This window comes from Tiliqua scincoides, chromosome 1 (genome assembly GCF_035046505.1).
Source record: "Tiliqua scincoides isolate rTilSci1 chromosome 1, rTilSci1.hap2, whole genome shotgun sequence".
In the NCBI taxonomy this organism is placed as follows: Eukaryota; Metazoa; Chordata; class Lepidosauria; order Squamata; family Scincidae; genus Tiliqua; species Tiliqua scincoides.
In genome coordinates this window covers 212707443-212730470 of record NC_089821.1, presented here as the reverse complement: position 1 = coordinate 212730470, position 23028 = coordinate 212707443, and the positions used below count along the sequence as shown (strand labels likewise).

General features: G+C 41.1%; 1 protein-coding gene across 3 annotated transcripts in view; it reads left to right on the top strand.

Annotated features, from left to right (window-relative positions):
* The window catches only part of SHPRH (SNF2 histone linker PHD RING helicase), a 65728-nt gene that overhangs the window by 24331 nt on the left and 18369 nt on the right, over positions 1-23028 (top strand). For 2 of the 3 annotated variants that reach the window (XM_066615453.1, XM_066615438.1), the window contains 12 exons: positions 1917-2615; positions 3404-3655; positions 4749-4827; positions 6193-6356; positions 6447-6703; positions 9909-10030; positions 14024-14112; positions 14807-14899; positions 17767-17874; positions 20671-20813; positions 21696-21869; positions 22193-22255. In XM_066615453.1, the coding sequence (XP_066471550.1) occupies positions 1917-2615; positions 3404-3655; positions 4749-4827; positions 6193-6356; positions 6447-6703; positions 9909-10030; positions 14024-14112; positions 14807-14899; positions 17767-17874; positions 20671-20813; positions 21696-21869; positions 22193-22255 (2243 nt within the window). The remainder of the gene's footprint in view (positions 1-1916; positions 2616-3403; positions 3656-4748; positions 4828-6192; positions 6357-6446; positions 6704-9908; positions 10031-14023; positions 14113-14806; positions 14900-17766; positions 17875-20670; positions 20814-21695; positions 21870-22192; positions 22256-23028) is intronic. The other variant, XM_066615445.1, reaches the window with a different exon arrangement.

Here is a 23028-nt window from a genome sequence, read left to right as displayed (position 1 = left end):
CTGTGCTGGGCTTGCCTGCTCCAGCGGGCCTTCCAGTGTTCACTGGCTCTGGCCCTCCCACTGGCATCTCGGCTGCTAGCACTGTGAGAAAGAGCTTTACGGCTGCTGTGTGGCAACCTGCACTGGCAGAAGATGCGTTTTGCCAGCTGTTTTGCAAAAGATGTATTTCATTGGCATTTCTTTACATAAGATTGGGCCATCAGTCAGAGATTCTTAACGTTTTGTATCTCCTGCACCCCCAGGATAATTTTGAACTGCTCACACACATATAAAGCCAAAACATTATTTTGTTTCTTTATTGCTTGTTTCCTTATTTAATTTCTGTTATTTGCCTTTTTTCTGAAATTGCACCAAACATCTATGGCAAAAAGTGGAATTTTAAAAATCCATTAAATTTCAATCATAGAAAAAAGTTATTCATAGACATTAAAAAAAAAAACTCATAAAAATTGATAAGGCTGCTGCTGTTTCCCCTCAATCAGAATGTTAATTTGTGAAGTTGTTTTTGATAAAGCCAGATGAGTATCATGCCTTCCATCCCAAAGTTCCAAGCTTCAGTGTTGCTGACTGGTTAGAAATATTTTCAGTCAGTTACACTGGTTTGTGTAAATACAGTCATTCCACATCTTATGTGAAGGTTAGGCAAAAGTTACGTATGGTCAAAACTACCCTTAAATCCAAAAAATATGAACTCTTTTGCTGAAAACTAAAATCACACTACAAGAGACATGTGGGAATTGAGGGGAACAGCAGATTCATTCTCCCATCTCATCGCATGGGCATATTGAGTGGAATAGCAGGCAGAATTTCCCACATTATGTAACCTATTGGTTTAATATTTGTATTATATTTTTCCCACAGTTAATTCTTTATGAGGAAACTTAAGTACATTTCATAATCTCATAAGAGTCAAGACTCATAAACCACTTTGTGAACTTTTTTGTTGAAAAGCAGTATATAAATACTGTTAATAAATAATAATTAATTAATAATAAATTCTGTTTTAATGCACGGGACTACTGCGGCGCCAAAATGGCTGCCGCAGCATCCTGACCACACTGGGCAGCCAGCAGCAGCTCCTCAGCAGGACATTCTTCCCCCTCCCCGGGTAAGAGAAATGACCCTGCAGTGGGCCTTCTCAACTCTGCGTTGACTATTTAGCCAGTGCAGAATCAAGATACCTCATGTTGGACCACAAGGCTGACATGGGACTCTGGATCCACTCCACCGATCCTGCCCCGCTCCCTGCCGCACCCTTCCCCGCTGTCTCCCCACCCCAGAACACTTCTCCCCCCCCTCACCCCTCCACTGCCCAGCATGCATTACAGCACATTTGCAGCAGTGTGTGCCAGTGGTGAGCCAGCACGTACTGTAGAAGCTTGGGCCCTAAGATTGCAATCCCAACCTCTGGTTGGGCTCGTGCAAGTCCCTTGTGCTGGCTTAGGACTGTTGCAAATATGCCGTAAGGAAAAACGCTAATGTTCTATGGTGGTGCAAAAAAAATAAAAATAAAAATAAAAAGAGGCTTACAGCCTTTTATAAACCTTTTTTAAAAAATGAAGTTGTGAAGTGCTCTTTTTTATCCTGGAAGCGCATCTTTTTCTAATTCAATATGATCCCTTGCCTCTATCATGATCTTTGCAAAGGCTGCAGTCCAAATATCTGTGCATGAAATATAACATGCATACTGGTGCTTTTCTCAGTCCTCTCCCCACTGAACTTCTCCCCTGCCTTGTGCCCAAGTCTGGAGCAGCATGCAGAACTGCAGAGGATAGCGCACACTCCCATGCACCTACACACTGACATACTGTGTGCACGTAGAAGTTACTTTTATTAGCATGCAAGCCTATTTTGATCTCAGACAGCATAATGATAATTTAATGCAGATTATGAAGTTTAATTTCTTATTGTTTTAGAAATTAAGATCTTCAGCTAGGGTTCAGAAGAAAACATTGTCGGATTATAAAGATGAAACCAAAGAATTTGGAGATAAGAGAACATGCTCAGCAAATGCTCCAAAACCACCTCTGGCAGTAGATATCACAGTAGAAGAGCATGATTATTGTATAAAAAGCAAAGACAGTACAGGATTAAAACTGGATCCTAAGAATTGGAAAACTAAAGAAGGTTCTCAGCATGGGACAATTAACCTAGAGTCTACTGATTTGCAGGGCAATGTACTAGTTTCGAAAGATGAAACTGGATCAGTTACTCTTGTTCCTAAACGGATGAATCAGACTAAGGAGCTTCAAGATGACTTGGAAGATACAACCCCAGGCTCCCGAGAACATGCTAGCATTTTTGTACAACATCCCTGTTCCATTTTTCCATTCAATACCTCTGATTACCGCTTTGAATGCATCTGTGGTGAGCTTGGTTTGGCTGACTATAAGGCACGTGTGCAGTGCTTGAACTGCCACCTTTGGCAACATGCTGAGTGTGTGAACTATAAGGAAGAAAATCTGAAGATCAAGCCTTTTTACTGTCCCCATTGCCTGGTGGCAATGAAACCAGTTCCCACAGGAGCCACTCTAATAATCTCACCAAGTTCAATTTGCCATCAGTGGGTTGATGAGATCAACAGGCATGTGAGATCATCGTCCCTTCGAGTGTTGGTAAGAAGAGGAGTTCTTTCCTAGAAAACAGTGAAATAGAAGTGAATTATATAGTGTACTATTAAGGAAGTGATTTTGTTTTCTAAATGACGAGCAGCAATTATAGTGAAGTTTATAGAGCAAGAATGTATTTCCCCCTTGCCACCTTATATTTAAATGTTGGAAATTCAGTAAATGTTGATATTGGCAAAAATTTGTAAGAGTTCTTTGAATGGTTGCAGTCATATCGGAAAGTTCTGGGATGTATAAGGAAAGACAAAATTTCATGCTTTGCTACCATCATTTTCCAGGTTTTCGGCAGCCTGGTAAATGTTACACTTTAAAATGTGACTCAGTTTCAATAGTCGGTGTCAACATCCACATTGAACTGATGAAGACATACTACACTCGCTCAGCTGTTAACTTTATTATTATTAATATATTTGTATTATTTTCAGTTGATTTCACAAAACTTTATGACTTCTTACTCTATAAAGATTTTTGGAAGATTCTCCCTAAGTGTCAGTTCTTATGTCCTTCATACCTTTTAAAAATTTTCATTAATCTGAACCAGAAATTACTTTATGGATAAAAACTAGGTTATTTCCAAATTTACTCTTTTGTAAATTTTGTAAAAAAAATTGGGTGTACTTGAAGCAGTCTTGAACACAGAGTTACTTGAACTTGGAGTTAAAATCCTCTGGTAAAATAGGAAATTGTTGACTTTCCAAAAACATTTTTTTTTTCACTGCGGAGAAGCTTCTAGTTGTTGGTGTTTGGTCTTATGCTTTATGCATGAATCCACGCAGGTCTACCAAGGAGTGAAGAAGCACGGTTTTTTGCAACCCCACATCTTGGCAGAGCAGGAAGTAGTGATCACCACATACGATGTACTTCGTAATGAACTGAACTACGTAGACATTCCTCACAGCAATAGTGAAGATGGGCGTCGTTTCAGGAACCAAAAGCGGTATATGGCTATCCCGAGCCCCTTGGTAGCTGTGGAATGGTGGCGAATTTGTCTGGATGAAGCACAAATGGTAGAGTGCACCACTGCAAAGGTGAGAGAGCATCTTGGGCATGCCTCTGTTGAACATGAAAGATATTGGGGAGGAAAACAATTGAGGAACCTGCTTCTATATCCTTTTAACATTCAGGGAAGTAAATTTGCCCTTGTAGTTCATCCTTCAGAAGTGACAAATGATCTGTTTTCCCTTAGAGGTGTTTGCTATTAAATGTTTTCCCTGCTGGAGGTTTGACTGGCTATGAAACACAGTCCTTTTTGGGGGGGAAAAATCACTTAACATAATGTATACTGACAGTTTAGAGAACTAGGTCATCCTGTCTTTTACACTGCTTCATAGTTTAAAGCAAGATATTAGTCTGTTTAATGCCTGCCTAAAGAGGCAAAGAGTCTGCCCTGGGTCTGGAAAATTATAAAACTGTCTGCATTAACTTTAAAGAATAGTATTTAAGGCCATTTCATTAGTTTTCAAACAGGAACATTTTCAGTCGCATATTTCACATTCCAAAAGAGCATTCTTAGCAAATGATACCACATGCTTTACCAGTTAATCATTGGGCTATTAACATGTGCTTGTATTGCTGTTCATATAGTTACACACCCAACATGGTGTGTAGATTTTTGTTCAGTTGGCTGCAAGGTCAATTTGATGGGATAAAATCCAACAAAATTTCTAGTATTAGAGTTGCTGTTTGCCATGTGTACGAAATTGTTCTCTTGTAGAGAATGTATCTGGAAAGTATTAAAATGATGGAGGTTCGACATGAACTTTGCTATTATTATTATTATTAACAGTATTTATATACCGCTTTTCAACTAAAAGTTCACAAAGCGGTTTACAGAGAAAAATCAAATAACTAAATGGCTCCCTGTCCCACAAGGGCTCACAATCTAAAAAGATGCAAAGGAATACCAGCAGACAGCCACTAGAACAGACAGTGCTGGGGTGAGGTGGGCCAGTTACTCTCCCCCTGCTAAAAAAAGGAGCACCCACTTGAAAAAGTGCCTCTTACCCAATTAGCAGGGGTTAACTTCTTCTATCTTCTACCATGTTCTTGAACATAGCACCAGGTGGAGCTGGATCCTAGTTGTCATAGACTTTCATTATATTTTCTGTTGTCATTTATTAGGCTGCAGAAATGGCTCTCCGTTTGACTGGAATCAATCGCTGGTGTGTCAGTGGCACACCAGTGCAGCGGGGATTGGAAGGTGAATACTATAGCTAAAATTTTCTCTGTATCAAAAAATAGAGAGAGAGTAGTTTCCTTCCCGTATACTATACGTAAGCGGTCTGTTAGATGTCCTTCCAGCCCTGCCTTCTGATCCTTTACTGTGCAGAAGATTTTGCAACTTTCTTCAACATTGACTGGAAGTGGGCTATATCAGGTACACGTAATAGTAGAACATCTGACTTCTTTTGGTTTTCTTAGAAAGCAGAAAACCATGTTGTATTACAACTATTTTGGAAGGACGTCCTCACTTTCCAAACAAATTTGCTGTGAGGCATATAGGGCTCCCTTTTTGAGAAAGGCAAGCTAAAAGTAGCTTTGGGTATGAAGAATTGACTGTGATATTTTTTTCTTAAAAAAAAACAAAAAACACACAATTGTTTAAGCCTGGCCATGATTTCCTTCTACCACCACGCTTTTAACCAATTGCTTTCTGTATTGAATGGTAAAGAGGAACAACTGCATTTCAAAACATGTGTTAAGTGTTCTTCCTCCCCCTCCCCCATATCATCTTGGTCAAAACACTCCTTCATTGTTGGTAGTAGAAAGAGATTTTTGCTTGTTCACTCTATTTATCAAGTTTTTGAAATCTTTGAGAGTTCTCCTTTCACCATCTTGTTATTTTCTTTCACCAGTTTTATACTGTGCTTGTCACTTAGTCTTTGATATAGTACACCCTTCCCTATATGCTTTCCTTATCATTTCTGACGAAACTTTTATTTCCAAGTGTTGTAATCTTGTATCAATGTTTTGACATGGAAAAGCCCATTATTCTGTAAATGACTGGACATTTTCCTCCATTAAAGAATAAGAATAGCTATGAAATGGAAGTCCTCTAGATCTTTGCAGTTGTGCCAGCAATTTAGTGGAGAGAAAAAGATATGCCCAAGGTTGCATAGTATACCCATGAGAAAAAAAGAGTACAATACTCTAAATCCCTGGATATAGTTTTCCATTTGATGTTGCTGAAAACCAGTTACTTACCACTTTCTCAATTAAAAAATGCTTTTATGCTTATATTTATGGTCAGTGACCAAATTACAAAAAATGTCAGTGTTTTTGCTAGTGGACTATGCATGGTATTTATTAGGGAGTGTGCTGGTAATCATAGACTTTACCCCAAAAGTGGCTACATACACACCACTCAGGTTTCATCTTCCACTAATCTCAGAAAGAAAGCTGGAAGCACTTTTAATTTGTTGGGGTGATAAGCTAAGGTGGCCTTTATATTTTAGAATATATGCAAATATACAAATTAAATTTTAGAATATATGCACTTCTGTTTAATATATTTCTTTGCAGGATATTAAAACCTGCAATGAAACATGTTCTTCCTCTCTCACAGATCTGTATGGATTAGTACTTTTTCTGGGAGCTGATCCTTACTGGGTCAAATATTGGTGGGATCAGCTTCTATATCGACCTTACTGCAGAAAAAACCCACAACCTCTCTACAACTTCATAGCCAAGATAATGTGGAGGTCAGCAAAGAAGGACGTGATTGACCAAGTAAATACTTTAGTTCTAAGACTGTTTTTATAGATAAGCCAAGTTGTTGGTGGAAAATGTTTGTTTGTTTATTGTTTCATTTATTGTTAGATTCAGATCCCACCTCAAACAGAAGAGATACATTGGCTTCACTTTTCTCCTGTGGAGAGACACTTTTATCATCGCCAGCATGAGGTGTGCTGCCAGGATGCTCTGGCAAAACTCAGGAAGATTTCTGATTGGTCGCTCAAACTTAGCAGCCTGGATAGGAGAACAGTTGCTTCCATTCTGTACCCTTTGTTGCGTCTGAGGCAGGCCTGCTGTCACCCTCAAGCTGTTCGTGGAGAATTCTTGCCTCTGCAGAAAAGGTTAATTATGTTACTACTTAATTTGAATATAGGAGTTAGCGTTAGAATGTACCTCTGAGGTCATCTGGTCAATGTAGGCACCTGTTGCAATACCCCTGACAGGTGGTCATCCAGACTTTATACCAGGGATGTCAAACTCATCTCATACAATGGGCCAAATAGTATTTATGGCACCTGCTGGCAGCTGAAAGTGACATCATTAAGCAGAAAGTGATATCATTACACAAATGATGGCCAGAAATAAACACTTAGTTGTCATGTAGGAATTCATTAGCTGCAAATGACAGGAGAAAAAATATACAAATATTAATATTTTCAAGAAACGGGGGCCCAGCCATCTTGCTGGCCACGCTTTCAGTTGCACTGCTTCAGCTGAGGCATCACTTGCAGCTCAAGTGCTCAGTGAAGTGACATCTCTTTAAATGGGGACTTTTCCAAGTCATGTGAAGCAGGGAGATGGTGCAGTTTAAAGCTACATGAGCCAGGCATGACTGTGACTGTGCAGGAACTGGTGAGGAACTGTGCAGGAACTGGTGAGGAGGACTGCTTCCAAGTCTGGAGCGCTCCTGGACAGCTTTGGTGTCAGGCTATCGAATATTCATCCCTGGAATATTGGAATGACCTCTTCCTGAAATTTGTCAACAGCAGGATCAGGAAAGTTAAATAAGAATACCTTTTTGAGCGAAAAGGAGTTTAGGTTAGTCATGGACATCTGTTGCAAGCACATTCATTTGCTTTTACAAATGATATAATTTTTTTTACCACTGGTAAAATGGTTTGTCCCTAATCTGGATGCAGTATAATGGAATGCACCATATTCCACATGGAAATGGTGTTTTGAAATTATTTATAGTACCACAATAACTTACTTTCAGCGAAGTAACTCAAATCTTTTATTTGGAACGTCATCTAAAATGAATTGCTTGACTAAAGGCTGTTTGTGTACAATAAAGCCAGCAGTGCTGAATAACCTTTTGCAGTGCCTCACACTAATTAACACTCACTTAAAAATTTGCATTTTTGATAACAAAGAAATCATTGTGCTGATTAATGGTTCAGTACTTTCAACTCTACAAATTACTGTTTTCTACTTTTTGCTCCTAAAAATGAAAGAGCATATCAGTGGGAAATTTGTTGTTGACAATTTGTACCCAGCAGATTGTATTGTAATATGATCCTGGGGGAGGGGGGTTCCACTAACCCCTGACATCTTACTGTTTCAGTTGTTGATGTATGTTTAGGAAATATGTAGGTGGAACTTACCAGCTTTAATTTTTAAATGAACTAGTTATCTGTCAAACCACTCCATAGTTTTTCAGTGGAATGTTCATGGGTGTCAGCAACATAGCAACAAAACATATGGCCCATGAAAAGCATTGCAGAAGAAGCCTGTTTCCAGGCTTTTCTCTTCTGAGAGCAATGGATGATTCTTAGACAAGGAAGGTGAAGGACAAATTGGTAAGTTTTGTTTCTGTGCATGAAGTCTCAGACCAGTGCCAAGTATTCTAAATAAGACACAAATGATAGTGGAATGGGGAACTGGTTTATTGCACCATTGCCTGATTAGCAAGCTCCTTTCTTGCTTTTGTACCCTGCTCTTGCTTCATGGAGCTCAGAACAGGAATAAGATAATATTAATATTATCTCATCCTGATAATGGCCAGGTCCAGATCTGCATGAGTTCAAACAAGCAGAGGGCCATTCACTGGAGCTTCTGCTGCATATGTAACTTTCTGCAGAGTGTGCCTTAAAATCCACATTTTGACTTTCCTACATTCATTTTAGAATGTCAGCTGAACTTTGAACTTTTGTTCCTCCCTGTGTCTCCCACTCCTGTATTCTGCCAATCTACTCCCTTTGATAGAACAAGCTGCTCTGCCTCTTAAGTTCTGCGTCTTTCTTCTCTCTTCCATCTATTTGTTGCAATATCCCACCACCCTCTCTCTGTTCTTTTATGTGTACAGGTGCAACCTATTTATTCACAGATTTTTTATTTGCAGATTTTTCTCAACTCGAATGGGTTGGGGGAAACTGAAAGTCACACACACGTTTGCCTCCTTTGCCCTGCACTGGCGTCTCCTGTTTCAAGGCAGTCCAAAACACTGCACAAAGGCTCTGCATCGCACAGGCAGGGAAATAGAAGCCGGAGCCATGGAAGAGGTTCCCCTTGGGAAGGAACAGTAACACTTCTGGAGCCCTTGAGCCAGCAAAGAGACTGAGGAGGGGAAGGGGGGGGCACCAAAAACCTTTGTAGCCAGAACATGTGCAGCAAGGTGGAACACACTCTCTCACTCACACACACACAGGGGCAGGGGTAGTAGTAACAGTGGATTGCTTTAAAAAACCCAGGGAGTGTTTGCCGAATTCCCCCCCCCTTCAGACTGAGATGGTACAGGCTCCAGCCTACACATACAAAACAGCCCAGCAAGCAAGTCTTCCCAGCAAGCCAAAGCATGAGATTTAGGCTACAATCCAATTCACACTTTTCTGGGAGAAAAACCCATTGACTAGAATGGGGTTTACTTCTGAGTAGGCAGGCATAGGGCTGGGCTCTCAGGCTACAATTCAATCCACACTTTCCTGGGAGTAAGCCCCATTGACTACAATGGGGCTTACTTCTGAATAGAAATGCATAGGACTGGACTCTTAAAAGCTCAGCATCCCACCTGTAAAAGAAGTGGGGACAGCTAGCAACAGGGAGGGCTGAGTACGGAATGGAGAAGGGGGAGGCGGAGGGGAGGGGATTGAGAACAGCTGCCTTAGTTTCCTTCCAGCCCCAAGTGTCAGGCTGCAGCATATTTGAGTAACTCTATGGAATTTAGTACAACTCGCTGGGTCACGGAACTCGTGCGCATATCGGAACTCATGTGCATAAATAGGCTCCACCTGTAATGTGAAGTTACGGGTCCTCTGGGGAAAGGTTGTATGCATGCTTGGCACACGTTTCTCAAAGGTATTGAGTAGGATTGCATAGTTTTCAATTCATAGCAGTTGCTCTCCCTTCCCAGTGAAGTATGAAAGGAAAACTTGTGCTTTCATTGTATATTTTAACCTATTAATTGTAGTTTTGCAAGTTTTTTTTGTTAATGTTTAGTTTTTGCTATGTTTCTGTTTGCTGCCTCTACTTCTTTTAGAAAGGTATAGCAGTGACACTAAATAAATGTCCACTGGGTGCCCTCAGTTGATGTTTGGGTTTCTGTTCCAGCACAATGACTATGGAGGAGCTTTTAACATCGCTGCAGAAAAAATGTCGAACAGAATGCGAAGAAGCTCATAGACAACTGGTGTGTGCTCTGAATGGTTTAGCTGGTATTCATATTATTAAAGGTAAAATGAGCTCAAAATACTGGGATGAAAATCTTGTAAATATGATACCCACTATTAAGTTATATTCTTACAGTTCATCCTAAGAGGCCAATTTTGACCAGATGGACTTCGTCTTACCAATTTAACTTTATCAAGTCCTCCAGGCCTAAAAATAATGAGGGACTAAGCAAAAGCTTAGTGTGAATATCCCTAAATGTTTAAGAGTGGAGTGCTTTGACTTTAAGAATCAGAATTATATAGGATACTTAAGGTTTTAAGAACCAGAACTATATAGGATACTTGTGGCATGGGGGATCCATGATTGTTTCTACATTAGTCAAACACCAGCTTGGTTTTTTTTGTCGAAATTAGGCCATTTCATTCAGATGCAGCACTTGTGAATGCAAAAGGTGCCTGACTATTCTAGATACTCAAGAATAACACTTGACTGCATTTTTGTTGAACATAGTCAAGTGGATGTTAGGCGGAATAAACTGCTGTCTTCCCTGATACAAATACTGTTCTAAGAGGTTCAGTATTTTCAATATCTAAAGAGGCAGGAACTCTTCTGATATTGAATCAGAAGTGCAGAATGCACTGTATTAAGGGAGTCCTTGCATGCCCTTTAAAGCAGCCAGCAAAGAAGATGACAGTTTTCACAAGCCCACTCACAAACCTGGTAACCTATACTTTCCAGATGGCATCAAATGGAACTTTCTGCTATTTTGCCAGATTTCTAACAGCCTTGTTCTTATTTATAATAATTATTTAATATATGTCTGTCCCACCTTTCTCCCTGGCAACAGGCATCCAAGGTGACGGACAATAAAAAAGGAATGTTGACTGTTAAGCCCTGGGGATGGGGTTGAAGGGCACTGATAGAAAATATCAGTCTATAGAGCCTCAGGGCCCAATCCTATCCAATTTTCAAGTGCCAGTGCAACTGTGCCAATGGGGCATGCACTGTGTCCTGTGGTGGGGAGGCAATCACAGAGGCCTCCTCAAGGTATGGGAACATCTGTTCCTTTACCTCAGGGCTGCATTGCAGCTGCACTGATGCTGGAAAGTTGGATAGGGTTGGGCCCTCAGATATCACTTCTGCTGCTATGGCTGATCTGTTGCTTCTCTTTAGATGTTGTTTGTGGTGACCATGGGCATCCCTCCTGACAGTGCTACCTTGTAGCCAGAACCAGGCAGCATTCATTCATTTACTCACTTTGTGCCCCACTTTTTTCTCCAAAGGGCACCCAAAGCAGCAAACAGAGCCATAAAATCATAACATTTAAAAACACTGCCATTCATACGTTTTAAATACTAACTAAAACATCCTTAAGTCCTCATTAAAACATCACAAATTAGCAGCATATCTTAATAAAAGAATAGAAGAGCAAGTCCTGTAAAATCCAATCAGAAAGAAAACATCCTCATTAAACCCACAGTACATGCAATATTAAAATAACCATAAATTCAACAGTTAGTATGAAGTAAAACTTTTTGGGACCCCGATGGAAACTTCCGAGGGAGAATTTCATAAACTGAGAGGGAGGGAATTCCATAAAGTTGGTGCCACTACTGAGAAGACCCTATTTCTTGCCGCTTCCCTTCCCACCTCCATATGCGATGACACCTCTAAGAGTGGCATTTAAGAGCAGCATCAGATATTTTTGGAATTTCCTTCCCAGGTAGTCTGTCATTTTCTTGTGAAGACTTGGAGAGGGGGATAATGATCAAACTGTCCAAACCTAATGGAAATATAGTTCTGTATTTACAATAACTTTTCAGTGTTTCTCAAACTGTGGGTTGGGACCCACACAAACTGTGAATTGCGAACCAGTTTCAGGTGGGTCCCCATTCATTTCAATATTTTATTTTTAATATTTTAGACTTGGTGCTGCCATGGTATGTGACTGCATTTGGGGAAATGTTACACATCTGTACTTTTAACAGACTACTATGTATATGTTATTGTCAATGATAGTAAATGGGATTTACTCCTGGGTAAGTGTGGGTAGGGTTGCAGCTTAGGATTGTTAAAATTTTCCTGCTTGATAATGTCACTTCTGGTCATGACATCACTTCTGATGGATCCTGACAGACTCTCATTCTAAAAAGTGAGTCCCAGCGCTAAAAGTTTGAGAACCATTGGACTGCTGTTAAACCGTGAAAGCTTGAGTCTTTTTATGCCTTTAAGTGCAGATAAGATTTTCTCTTTTGGGTGTTTTTGTTTCATTTTAATTTCTAAGAGATAATAATAATAATTAATAATAAACTTTATTTCTATCCCGCCCTTCTCCCTAAAGGGACCCAGGGCGGCTTACAACATATTAAAAACAGATTAAAACATAATTTAACAAACAGATAAAAACATATTAAAAACACATTAACAGAAACCATAAAAACAGTAGTCAGATAAAAGTCAGAATAAAAAAGAGCATAAAAGAGCAGTTCATAGAGGAATCAGACCTGTAAAAAAACAACTAAAAGATGTTAAAAAGGCCATGAAGTCAGAAGGCTGGTTTAAACAGCATGGTCTTCAGGCCTCGCCGAAAAGTCTCAAGAGAGGGAGCCATTCTCAAGTCAAGGGGAAGGGAGTTCCATAACGTTGGTGCCACTACTGAGAAGGCCCTGTTTCTTGCCGCCGCCCCACGTACCTCCTTAGGCGGTGGCACTAGTAAAAAGGCCTTCTCTGATGACCTGAGAGGACGAGCCGGATTGTGCGGGAGTAGGCAATCTCTAAGATACCCTGGCCCAGAGCAGTATAGGGCTTTAAAGGTCAAAACCAGCACCTTGAATTGGGCCCGGAAACAAATGGGCAGCCAATGTAGCCCCCGGAGAAGCGGAATGACAGAGTCAAACCGCCTAGCTCCAGTGACCACACGGGCCGCCACATTCTGCACTAATTGCAGTTTCCGAACCGTCTTTAGGGGCAGCCCCACATAAAGCACGTTACAATAATCTAACCTTGATGTCACCGTAGCGTGGATCACAGTGGCCAGGTCTGCACGATCCAAGTACGGCTGCAGCTGGCGCACCAGCCGAAGCTGAGCAAAGGCCCCCCTAGCCACAGCTGCCACCTGGGAATCCAGGAGCAGCTGCGAGTCCAGGTGGACCCCCAAGCTGCGGACCTGCTCCTTCAGAGTGAATGCAACCCCAGTCAGAGCAAGCCGATAATCCAGCACCTGCATCGAGGATTTCCGAACCAGGAGAGCCTCTGTCTTATCCAGATTTAATTTCAGCTTGTTAGCCCCCATCCAGCTCCTCACTGCTTCCAGACAGCGCTCCAGGCCCTCAACCGCCACCCTGGAGCCTGGAGGAAAGGAGAGATAAAGCTGGGTGTCATCAGCATATTGATGACACCCCACTCCAAACCCCCAGATGACCTCTCCCAGCGGTTTCAAGTAGATATTAAATAGCATGGGGGACAGAATTGAACTCTGCGGCACCCCGCAGCTCAAGGGCCAGGGTGTCGAACAGGCATCCCCCAGCACCACCATCTGGGACCGACCCTCCAAGTAGGAGCGGAACCACTGCAAAACAGTGCCTCCAACTTCCAACTCGGCCAATTGGCCCAGAAGGATACCATGGTCGATGGTATCGAAAGCCTCTGAGAGGTCCAGCAGGACCAACAGGGACGCACTCCCCCTGTCCAGTCCCCGGCGTAGGTCATGTGAGAGAGAATGTCATGTGGAGAGAATGTGACTTTCTCCAAAGGCAGGGGCTTCACGGATTTCTTGCTACTTGCTGGAATGAAAATTCACTGGGTAGGATCCTTTTCACAAGGGAAAGGAAGCTGTGGATGCCACCTACTGTTAAAAGGATTTTATTTGTCTGAGTTTCACAGTGGAATTCATTTGACAATTCTTTTTGTAGATTCATGAATTAGTTGCAGTGTTTTAATTAAAACAATGTGCTTGGTAAAAGATTCTAATGTTTTGCACAAAAGGTTGTAGATAATTAGACTTTTGAATTGTAGAAGTTCCAACGATTCCGTCTGACATATGCACATTTTTTCAGGTGAATACGCACTGGCAGCCGACTTGTACCGAGAGGTGCTGCGTTCCTCAGAGGAGCACAAAGAAAAACTCAAAACAGATTCTTTGCAAGTATGTACATAATCTCTGAAACTGCTCTTTAAGCCAGCATACACATTTTGTCAGACTTTTAAGTTCAGAGATCTTTTTCTTCACGTTAGCCCTCTTTCTGAGCCAAGGTCAGTTTCCAGGTCTTATTTTTTTCAAGCTCTGAAAGAGGTGCGGTTATGTTGTCATTTTTGGAAAATGATCATTGTGCCAGCTGACATATTCTCATAATTTAAAGAAGTTGCATTCAGCAGACATTTCAAGTTGATTTAGTGCCACCTGCTGTTTTTTGTAAAAGGATACTATGCTTCAATTCAAAATGAATGTGCATAGTATCATGTACTGAATGAACTGATGACTGGGATCAGCAGTTATGCCAGATCCCAACCCCATTCCCTGAGTAGCATGGAGTGGCTTCAGGTCACCCCATTCTCCTTGGACTTCTCCTCAGGAGGTGGCACAAGTTCGAGGAGACCCATTGGGGCTGCAGTGGCTTACCTGGAGATAAGAGGAAGAGTTTCCCCTTACCTCTAACTGAGCCACTTTGGGCACCTATCCTGCACTGGATACAGCACAAGCCTCTTGGCTTGCCTGTTCCAGCACAAGATAGGATTGGGCCCTTAGTGCAATAAACTAACAGAAATTATGCTATTGTAGAGTTATAAATTGGGCAAATTGATGGACCAAACAAATATTTTTTCTTTGGTGTTTACAATAGAGACTTCATTCTACACACAATTTGATGGAACTTCTAGCAGCAAAGCATCCTGGAATTCCACCTACCTTGCGTGATGGCAAACTTCAGGAAGAGGTGATATTAGAGTTCATTGTGTTTTATGAACTTAAGCGTTTTAAGGAATACTTACTGCAAAATAACTTGGGAAAGAATTTTTCTATAACTCATGGGGCTCTCCCAAAGATTCTTACAAACTCTGTGGTCAGATGCAAATAAACTTGTTTTTAATGTCATCTACTACATCTTATTGTTTATATGCATCTTGTGGTACTCTTACAATAACAAGCTCCAAAAACAAATGAATGGCTTCGTAAGGGACCCTGCTGTATCTAGCCTCTTTCTAGCATTAGACTGGACATTCTTGCAGGAATAAAGCTCAAACATTCACTCCATTGAACTGGGCCATTAAATGTCTACTCCAAAGACGAATATGATGTAGGTGTAACAGGTTGAAGCTTGTTGAGCTAATCAGTAATTTTGAAAACGGTGTGTTGGGAATGGTACAGGGCAAGGCATGGGCTGTCATTGCAGAATTGGGAGCTAAGAGATTTGGGAGATTTGGGATTATGTTCCACATGGCGTAGATTTCTGGAAGTTTGTGGCTTTGTTAGCTAAAATCTTGGAAAAAATGGCATTGGAGTTGACTAGCAAATCAGTAATTAACACTAAAAGATCTGATGTTGAGAAGCAGAACCAGTTAATAGTTGCAGATTATCGAAACTGGGTTGTAAAATTCAAAGAAGCGTCAATTTTGGATTTGGGGCATACAGTGAGAACGGAGAAGAGCCCTTCAGACATACCTTAAATGAGGAGTGTTTGTTTAGTTATTTATTGGCTTGTATCCTGTTGTACTGCAGACCGCTACTCCATTGTCAGAAGCTTCTTTTGAGAACAGGAGCTTCTGATGATGGTCCAGCGCTCCATGAAACCTTAGGTTCAAGTCCTATTCTTAATATAGCTCCATCTATGAACATAACACGTATAAAGGAAGGGTTTTTGAAGGAAGCATCATGTAGGTGTGTTCCATCCAAGTGGATGGCACCCTTGTCCCAAGCGGGCATGGCAACCTCGAACAAGGTTTGTTATGGCGAGCAAGCTAATGATCTCTCAGTCAAATCACATCCAGTGTAAGTTTGGACCATGCAGGCACTGCTACATCAGGTGCTAGACTGCCTTTCCAGAAATGGTTCAGCTCCTGCTACTCCCGTCAAAGCATGTTGCCAGGAGGGTACGTTTGGAGTGGTCCGCCCCTTTAGAGGGTTGGGGCTCTGGTTGGCCCAGGTCCCAAGGCCTCCCAGGGTCTGGCAGGCTCCCTCTGCCCTTCCTGGCCTCTTCCTGCAGCCTTGGACCCCTCCCCAAAGAACATATGGCCAACTTGTAGTCTGGAAAACAGCCAGAGCTTATGGCCTCCAGGGCTGGGAGACCAGGCAGGCTTCAAGCAGCAGGGGAAGCTTCTTTCCACTAGTCTTCCAGGGCACTCCCGCTTGCTGTCTCATCCTTTGCCTCTGCTCCCTGCCTGGGCTTCTGCCTGTGGCCCAAGGGTGTTTCAGAGGTTGTCCCACATTCAGAGACATAACAAATAGACTTGAACATACTTTTCAGGCAAAAGAATGAGCTTCTTTTGAGGTAGGAGCCCAGGGGCCTACATATAATGCCTTGCTAACACTGCAACATCCACTTAGGAGGGGGAGATCAATTTCAGACTGTTTCAGATGAACCTGTTCGCATAGTAGTTGACTGTTGATGGAGGAGAGACAGCTAGGTAAGGCCCAAAACTCAGACAAGTTCTCTCTTGAGCTTTCAATACCAATTAGAATTCCCTGAATTAATCCTTCAGGTTATAAACTGGAGTATCTGATCACTGTGCTAGTCTTAATTGAAATCATAGCTGCTGTACTAGCATGCTAATCTATACTAGCATGAACACTGTGCTCAGCATTGGAGAGTGAGAGTCTGCCAGGGGTTGCAACATATGAAGTTAACGAAGATATACAGTACAGCTAGATGCTGTGAACAGAATTATTACTTTATTATGATAAGAGCACAGATCTCTGCTAAGTTTGTTGTTAATGAGGTTCTAATATTTATAAGCATTCATACAAAGATCCTTTCCATAGTTAGTGAAGTTACATGTGAGGGTCTTTTATGTTTTAAGAATAAGAATGTTATTGACTGAAACATGGACTTCAATGAAAAAATTTTCCAGGTTTAATAGGGAAAGTTTTCATAACAATAAGTTACCCATGAAGGCTAGGTCACCAGAGGGATCCCAAATGATCCTGGATCTATCAAGCGCTTTTAAAGACAGGGTAGTGCCTCTTGGGTTTGGACCATAGAGACAGCTTTATGCCTGAACAGTATTAACTTAGTGTTATGGCAATTATTTGATGGCTTCTCTAGAAAATGAAAATAATTGAAAGTGTCCCACTACTCTCTAGGAAAATTTGGTGCTCTAGAGAACATAAATTCACCATTGTTGGGTAAGAGGACCTATGGAGAAGGCAGGCTGACTGAGGGGAGCAGAGCCTGGTGGTTGGTGTGCATGCATTCTTCATGTTCCCTTCTTTTCCTTTATTGGACCAACTGAACAGGGGAAAAGCTACCAAGGTTTATCTTTATCTGCTCTAGAGAGTCAATATTTTTTCTGAATGCTCAAAACCACGTGCTCTCTGGTAATGTTTCAAACAGATAAAGTACAATGACTTCTTGCGTAAGGGTCACCTACCAACTTTTTAGGCTGCTAAATCTGCATAGGAGCTTCCGGGGGAGGGGGTTTAGATCTAAAAATAAGGAGAAAACGGGCATTCATCATAACCACTTACAGCATATTTACAGTAATTTTAATATAGCAGTGGTATTATTTGAGTTTGAGGCTTTGTGTGTTAGGGTTTGTTTTGTTTTTGCAAAGATAAGTGATTTATTTATACGTCATTTCAAAACAGTGTGAACAACTTCGTCAGCATTATATGAGTAAATCAAATGCAGAAGTTGCTGAAGCTCACCAGGTTTTACAACCAGTTGTACAGACAATTCAAGAACTTCAGAGGAAAGTAAGAGGCTGCCACCACGTTTAATTTACACATTTGACATTATAAATGTTTTGAGTTGTATCTGAATGGTTGTGCTTGTGGTTTTTTTGCTTGTTCATTTCTAATGCAATAGTATTTGGAGAACCTATCAGAATGAACCTGAACAAATTGTATACATTTTATGTATCAAATTTTAAAATAAAATAACACATTTAATGCAATAAATAACATAAAATAACACACACACACACACACACACAGATAATAAAGATAATATCAAAGATAATAAAGATAATAAAGTTCTAAGATTCAGTTCGTTGAGCGTCTGCAAAGTTTCAGTAGAAAACACGTTCAAGTTAACATGTTTCTGTAACAATGCTGTTCATTACCAATAAATGTGGGGAAATTGAATATTTTCCCAGTTGTACATGAGTTGATCAGTGAACATTATGGTATGAGTTGATCAGTGAACATGGTTGTTTCTTGCTTGTCACCAAGTCCATGGATCACAGGTGGTCTCTGAGACCCTGAGTATTGGTCCACAAGGTCTTAGGGAAAAAATATCACCTTTGATCACTTACAGTGTCTCGCTGTGTAAGCAATCTCCCATGGACCACTAAAGAGGGCAGCGAATGGACTGCCCATAGCCACAACCATTGAAGTGTCAGCTGTGACTGGGCAGGCTATTCTCCATCCTCTATGATAGTCCATGGGGGAGTGCTTGGGAGACAGACTACCAGAGAGGGCAGAGACCAGACTCTCCACAGTCTCATGTGGTCCATGACGATTCCAGTTTTTGTCTCTGTGGTCTGTAAGTTCCTAAAGGTTTGGAACTACTGATTTAGACCAACAGTAGCTATAAGATATTTATTGTTACTTCAACAATTGTTTAGTATTAAAAGTAAAAATACCAGTGGTCACACAACTTTAACACAACAGAAAAATTAGCTGGAGCATTGTAAAAAAAAAAAAAAAATTTAAAGAAATTCTGACTACAAATGAATTTTTTGAATAACGTACAAATAGTGACCATCTCTCTGAGAGGACATTTTATATGTGTTTGAAATTGTCTAAATAGGTTAGAGCAAAATGTTGGACTTTCTGTTACCAACTTGGTAAAGTGTACACATATTCTATGCCTTTATCTCTTGTTCATAAACATGGAGAAAACTAACATCTTCTTGGTTTTGCACAAGTTGGTCTATAAACAGATAAACTGATTAATGATAAAAAGGCTTTGTAAGGTTTAAAATTGCCAAAATAATTTTGTTTAGAAGATTTCTTTACTGTCTTTTCCCAGGCTACAGGTCTGACTCTCAAGGTGGTTTATAACAAGATTAACACATGCATGATAAAACATATATAAAACAATACTTAAAACCACAGTGGTCTAAAAACTGAAGATTAAAATGCATAAGCATCAGGCAAACAGCAGATAATATAGTCCAGCAGGACCCTCAACATCCACAACTGTCAAAACTTTCTCCTCACCCACCACCAAAAGCTGTTTGAAATAAAAAGTTTTCATAATTATCAATTTATCACATTTATATCTTGCTTTTCCTGCATTGAATTTAGGAATATATGGGATTATCACCCTTTTGCACCCTTGAAACTTGGTTAGGGTAAGAATATATCCGGTTCAGGTTTATCCAGTCAGATTCATGAGCAAATAGGAATCTGAACCCAGGGCTTTCAGTCCAAATCATAGCTTCCCACAAATGGCATACTCTGGTTGCTACTCTGGGTGTTAAAAGCTTTTTGTTTATCTGAGCTACCAAAAGAGGAGAAAATGTATACTTGTCCAGATTTTTGAAGCATAGTCTCTCTTGTAATAATTATTTAGATATCAACCAGTTTTGAAGTGACCTCAGGTGCCTGCAATGTTTTGATATTTAGCTGGGGAAAATCTGCTAGTTGTGTGTTTATCTAGCCGCTTTGCAGTAGTGATCCTGTTACTTTTTCCGCCAGGGGCCATCCTCCCCCAATTGCCGCCCCCTCAGTCCAGAAGTAATTGCAGTAATGTCATTGTCACCTCAATAACTTCTGTGCTGCCTCCTCCTTTCCCCCGTTGAAAAAAAGGGGAGGAAGGATGCAGCCCAGACAGTGCCTTTCATGTTGCTGCTAAGTGGTGTGAAAGGCTCCACTGGAACCTTTTTACACCACTAGAAGTGGCGCTCAGGAGGCAAGCACCACTTATAGCAGCGCAAATGGAGCAGCGCCCACCTCCGGGAAGTGGCACTCGCCTTCTGGGTGCCACTTCTAGCAGTGCCAAAACGCTCTGATAGAGCCTTTCATGCTACTTAGTAGTGGCACAGAAGGCTCCATCAGAGCTAGAAGTGGCGCACGCCTCCTCTGAAATTGGAGGAGGCGGTGCCACTTCTAGTCATTATGAGGTCTGCCCTCCTCTCCTCTCTTTCTTTAAAGGAGAGGAGGGCAGCCTCAGACTGATGGAGAACTGCGGGAGCACAGCCACTGTCGGCACAAAAGCCACTGTCGGCACACTGTCAGCACTGTCGGCAGCCCTCAGACTGATGGAGAACTGCGGGAGCACAGCCACTGTCAGCACAGTGGCACTGTCGGCCACTGGGCTGCACAAAAAAACCAGTGGCGGGGGATAAATAAAATGAAATCTTGCAACAAAATATATATTTTGTTAAATGAAATCTTGGAACAATATATATATATTTTCTAGCCATCTCTTGATCTCTCAGCTGTTCACAGTACTATTTACTAGTAATCTAATATGATAAAGTATGGTTCAGGAACACAAGATTTATGCCACATTATTTGTGGATACATCTTTTCTTCATCTAGATACGCTCTAATTCACCTTGGTGGTTGGATGTCATCCAGTCAGCAATACAATATGCCATTGATGAGGAGCTTGTTCAGCGAGTGCAAAATGATCTAACCAGCAACTACAAGCAGCAAACTAATAAACTCTCTATGGCAGACAAGTAAGGCAAGAACAACAAACTAAGGTTGCTTAATGTGGATGGGTCATCTTAAATCTACTCTGTTTGGGCCAGTAGGTGCAACTATGTGCCAAGCAGTGTGTTTTCAAAAGAACTGGGCTGTAATTAAATGTTTCTGTTTCAAATAAAACCTAAATATTAAAACTTAAAGGAAGGGGTAAATTTTCTGTTTCTCTAACACATTACTTTAAATAATTTTGATTGGGTTAATTTGTCTGTCACAAGAACAAAATAATATTGTATTCATCAGAACTGAATTTGATTTATGTTCCTAAACATCGACATCATCAGTTTGTCAGTGATTATATTGTAGAAGTTGATACCGTATAATATTCTCTCTTAAACCACCATCTTCTGTCAATAAAGCCCAACGTGTTGTTCGGCGTTCTTTTTTTTTTTATGTGTGTGGTGTTTATACACACATATAATTAGTTTCATTGACAGGTAATCACTCATTGGCAAATAATCACTTTTGATAATGTGGTTGAAACTGATGGAAGCTTTTTTTACTACTATAACTAGAACAGGGTAGGGGGGATTGTGATCCAGATTGAGATGATAACTGAGCAAAGTATTAAAGCTCCACTAGCCCTCCCCACGCTAAGTTGCACTCTGCATCATACTACCCCCACACATGCATGTGTACGCACACACACGCAATTTTAAAGAAAAACCAAGCACATAAAGGGCCAACTCATACACTGATCATAACATATAGCTTGTTCCTTAGTTCTGATTTTTTTTCCCCTTTAATAATGAACTAGGTCTTCATGCTGGTCAGCAAGAGCAAGTCCTGTCTATCTGAGAGTCTTTGAGTCAGTGTGATAGTTCCCAAATAAAGTTTGCTTCTTCCTGCTTTACCAGATTCCGTGACTGCAGAGGCCTTCAGTATCTACTCACAACTCAAATGGAAGAAGTAAAGAAATTCCAGAAATTGGTAAGGGAGGCTGTGAAAAATCTGGAAGGCCCTCCGTCCAAGCAAGTTATTGAAGCTGCCACCATTTGCCATCTTCGTCCTGTGAGGTTGCCACTAAATACGTAAGTATAAAATCATAGCTTGGGGGCAAAACAGGAATTGGATTGGATTTTAGATTCCTATTGGGGGCCTTCGCATTTCTCCAAATATCAAAGCACACACCTTACAGTGGGAGTAAAGCTAGACTGAATAAGTAGATTCTCTTGGCTTATTTTTAAATTACATTTAGCTATTTTCACTTATTACATTTTCAACTAAATGGATTTTCTTTCTGTAATCATTTTTCTGGCTTGCAAATGTTAAAAAGAACATTCTTCCAAACTTTGGCAACTAAGTTGTTTAGTAATGTTTTCACTGCATCTCCTTGTAACATCTTGTATTCCAGCTGTGTCTTCTGCAAAGCTGATGAATTGTTTACAGAATACGAGTCAAAGCTGTTCTCTCATACGTAAGTAATTTCTTCTTGTCATTAAGAGCACGTTTTCCCCCCTATCAGAATGCAGTTTCTGCCAAGACAAAATTCACCAAAGGTATATTTACCTTCTGCATACTTAGTAGCTTGTAAAAAAAGGGTTTTTTGTTGAGAGGGAGGTAGCTTGGCTTGCTTTCAATCAGTGTCTGAAGCTTAGGTGAATTCTGTCTATGTTCCTTCAAAGATGATTGAGAGATACTGTCTATACGTGTGACTTTTTAAAAAGGTTATGTTCATGTTGCTTCCATTTAACAACATGTCTTACAGTCCAGTCCTATGGGCTGAAGGCGCAGTGCGGTACAGTGGTGCTGAAATGGTCACTGTTATATCCCGCAGGGCCACAGCAGCCGCTGGAGTCTCCTTGGGGTAAGGGAACATCGGTTCCATTACTGAGGAGGTCTGTATCAGGCTCTGAAGGGGGCATAGGATTCAGCAGCAGCTTCTGCCACTGTCTCTGCCCTCCTCCCAGGCCCGATCCTCCCGCCAGCATACCTGCCCCCCAACCTGTTTCCCTCACCCCAAAAAGGCCTCCCTACTGCTCACCGGGAACACTTACCCTCAGGAGCTCTTCACCAGCTTACTTCTAGCACTGAGGCCCACACCGACTGGTTCTGGCCTCTCCACTGGTACTAGGTGTCTCCTGCTGGCAGAAAAGTGCCTTATGGCACTTTTGTAACACCCAGCACTGTGAGCACAGTGCCAGTGCTGGGAAGCTCATAATTGGGCTCTTAGAAAATGAAAGTACTGCT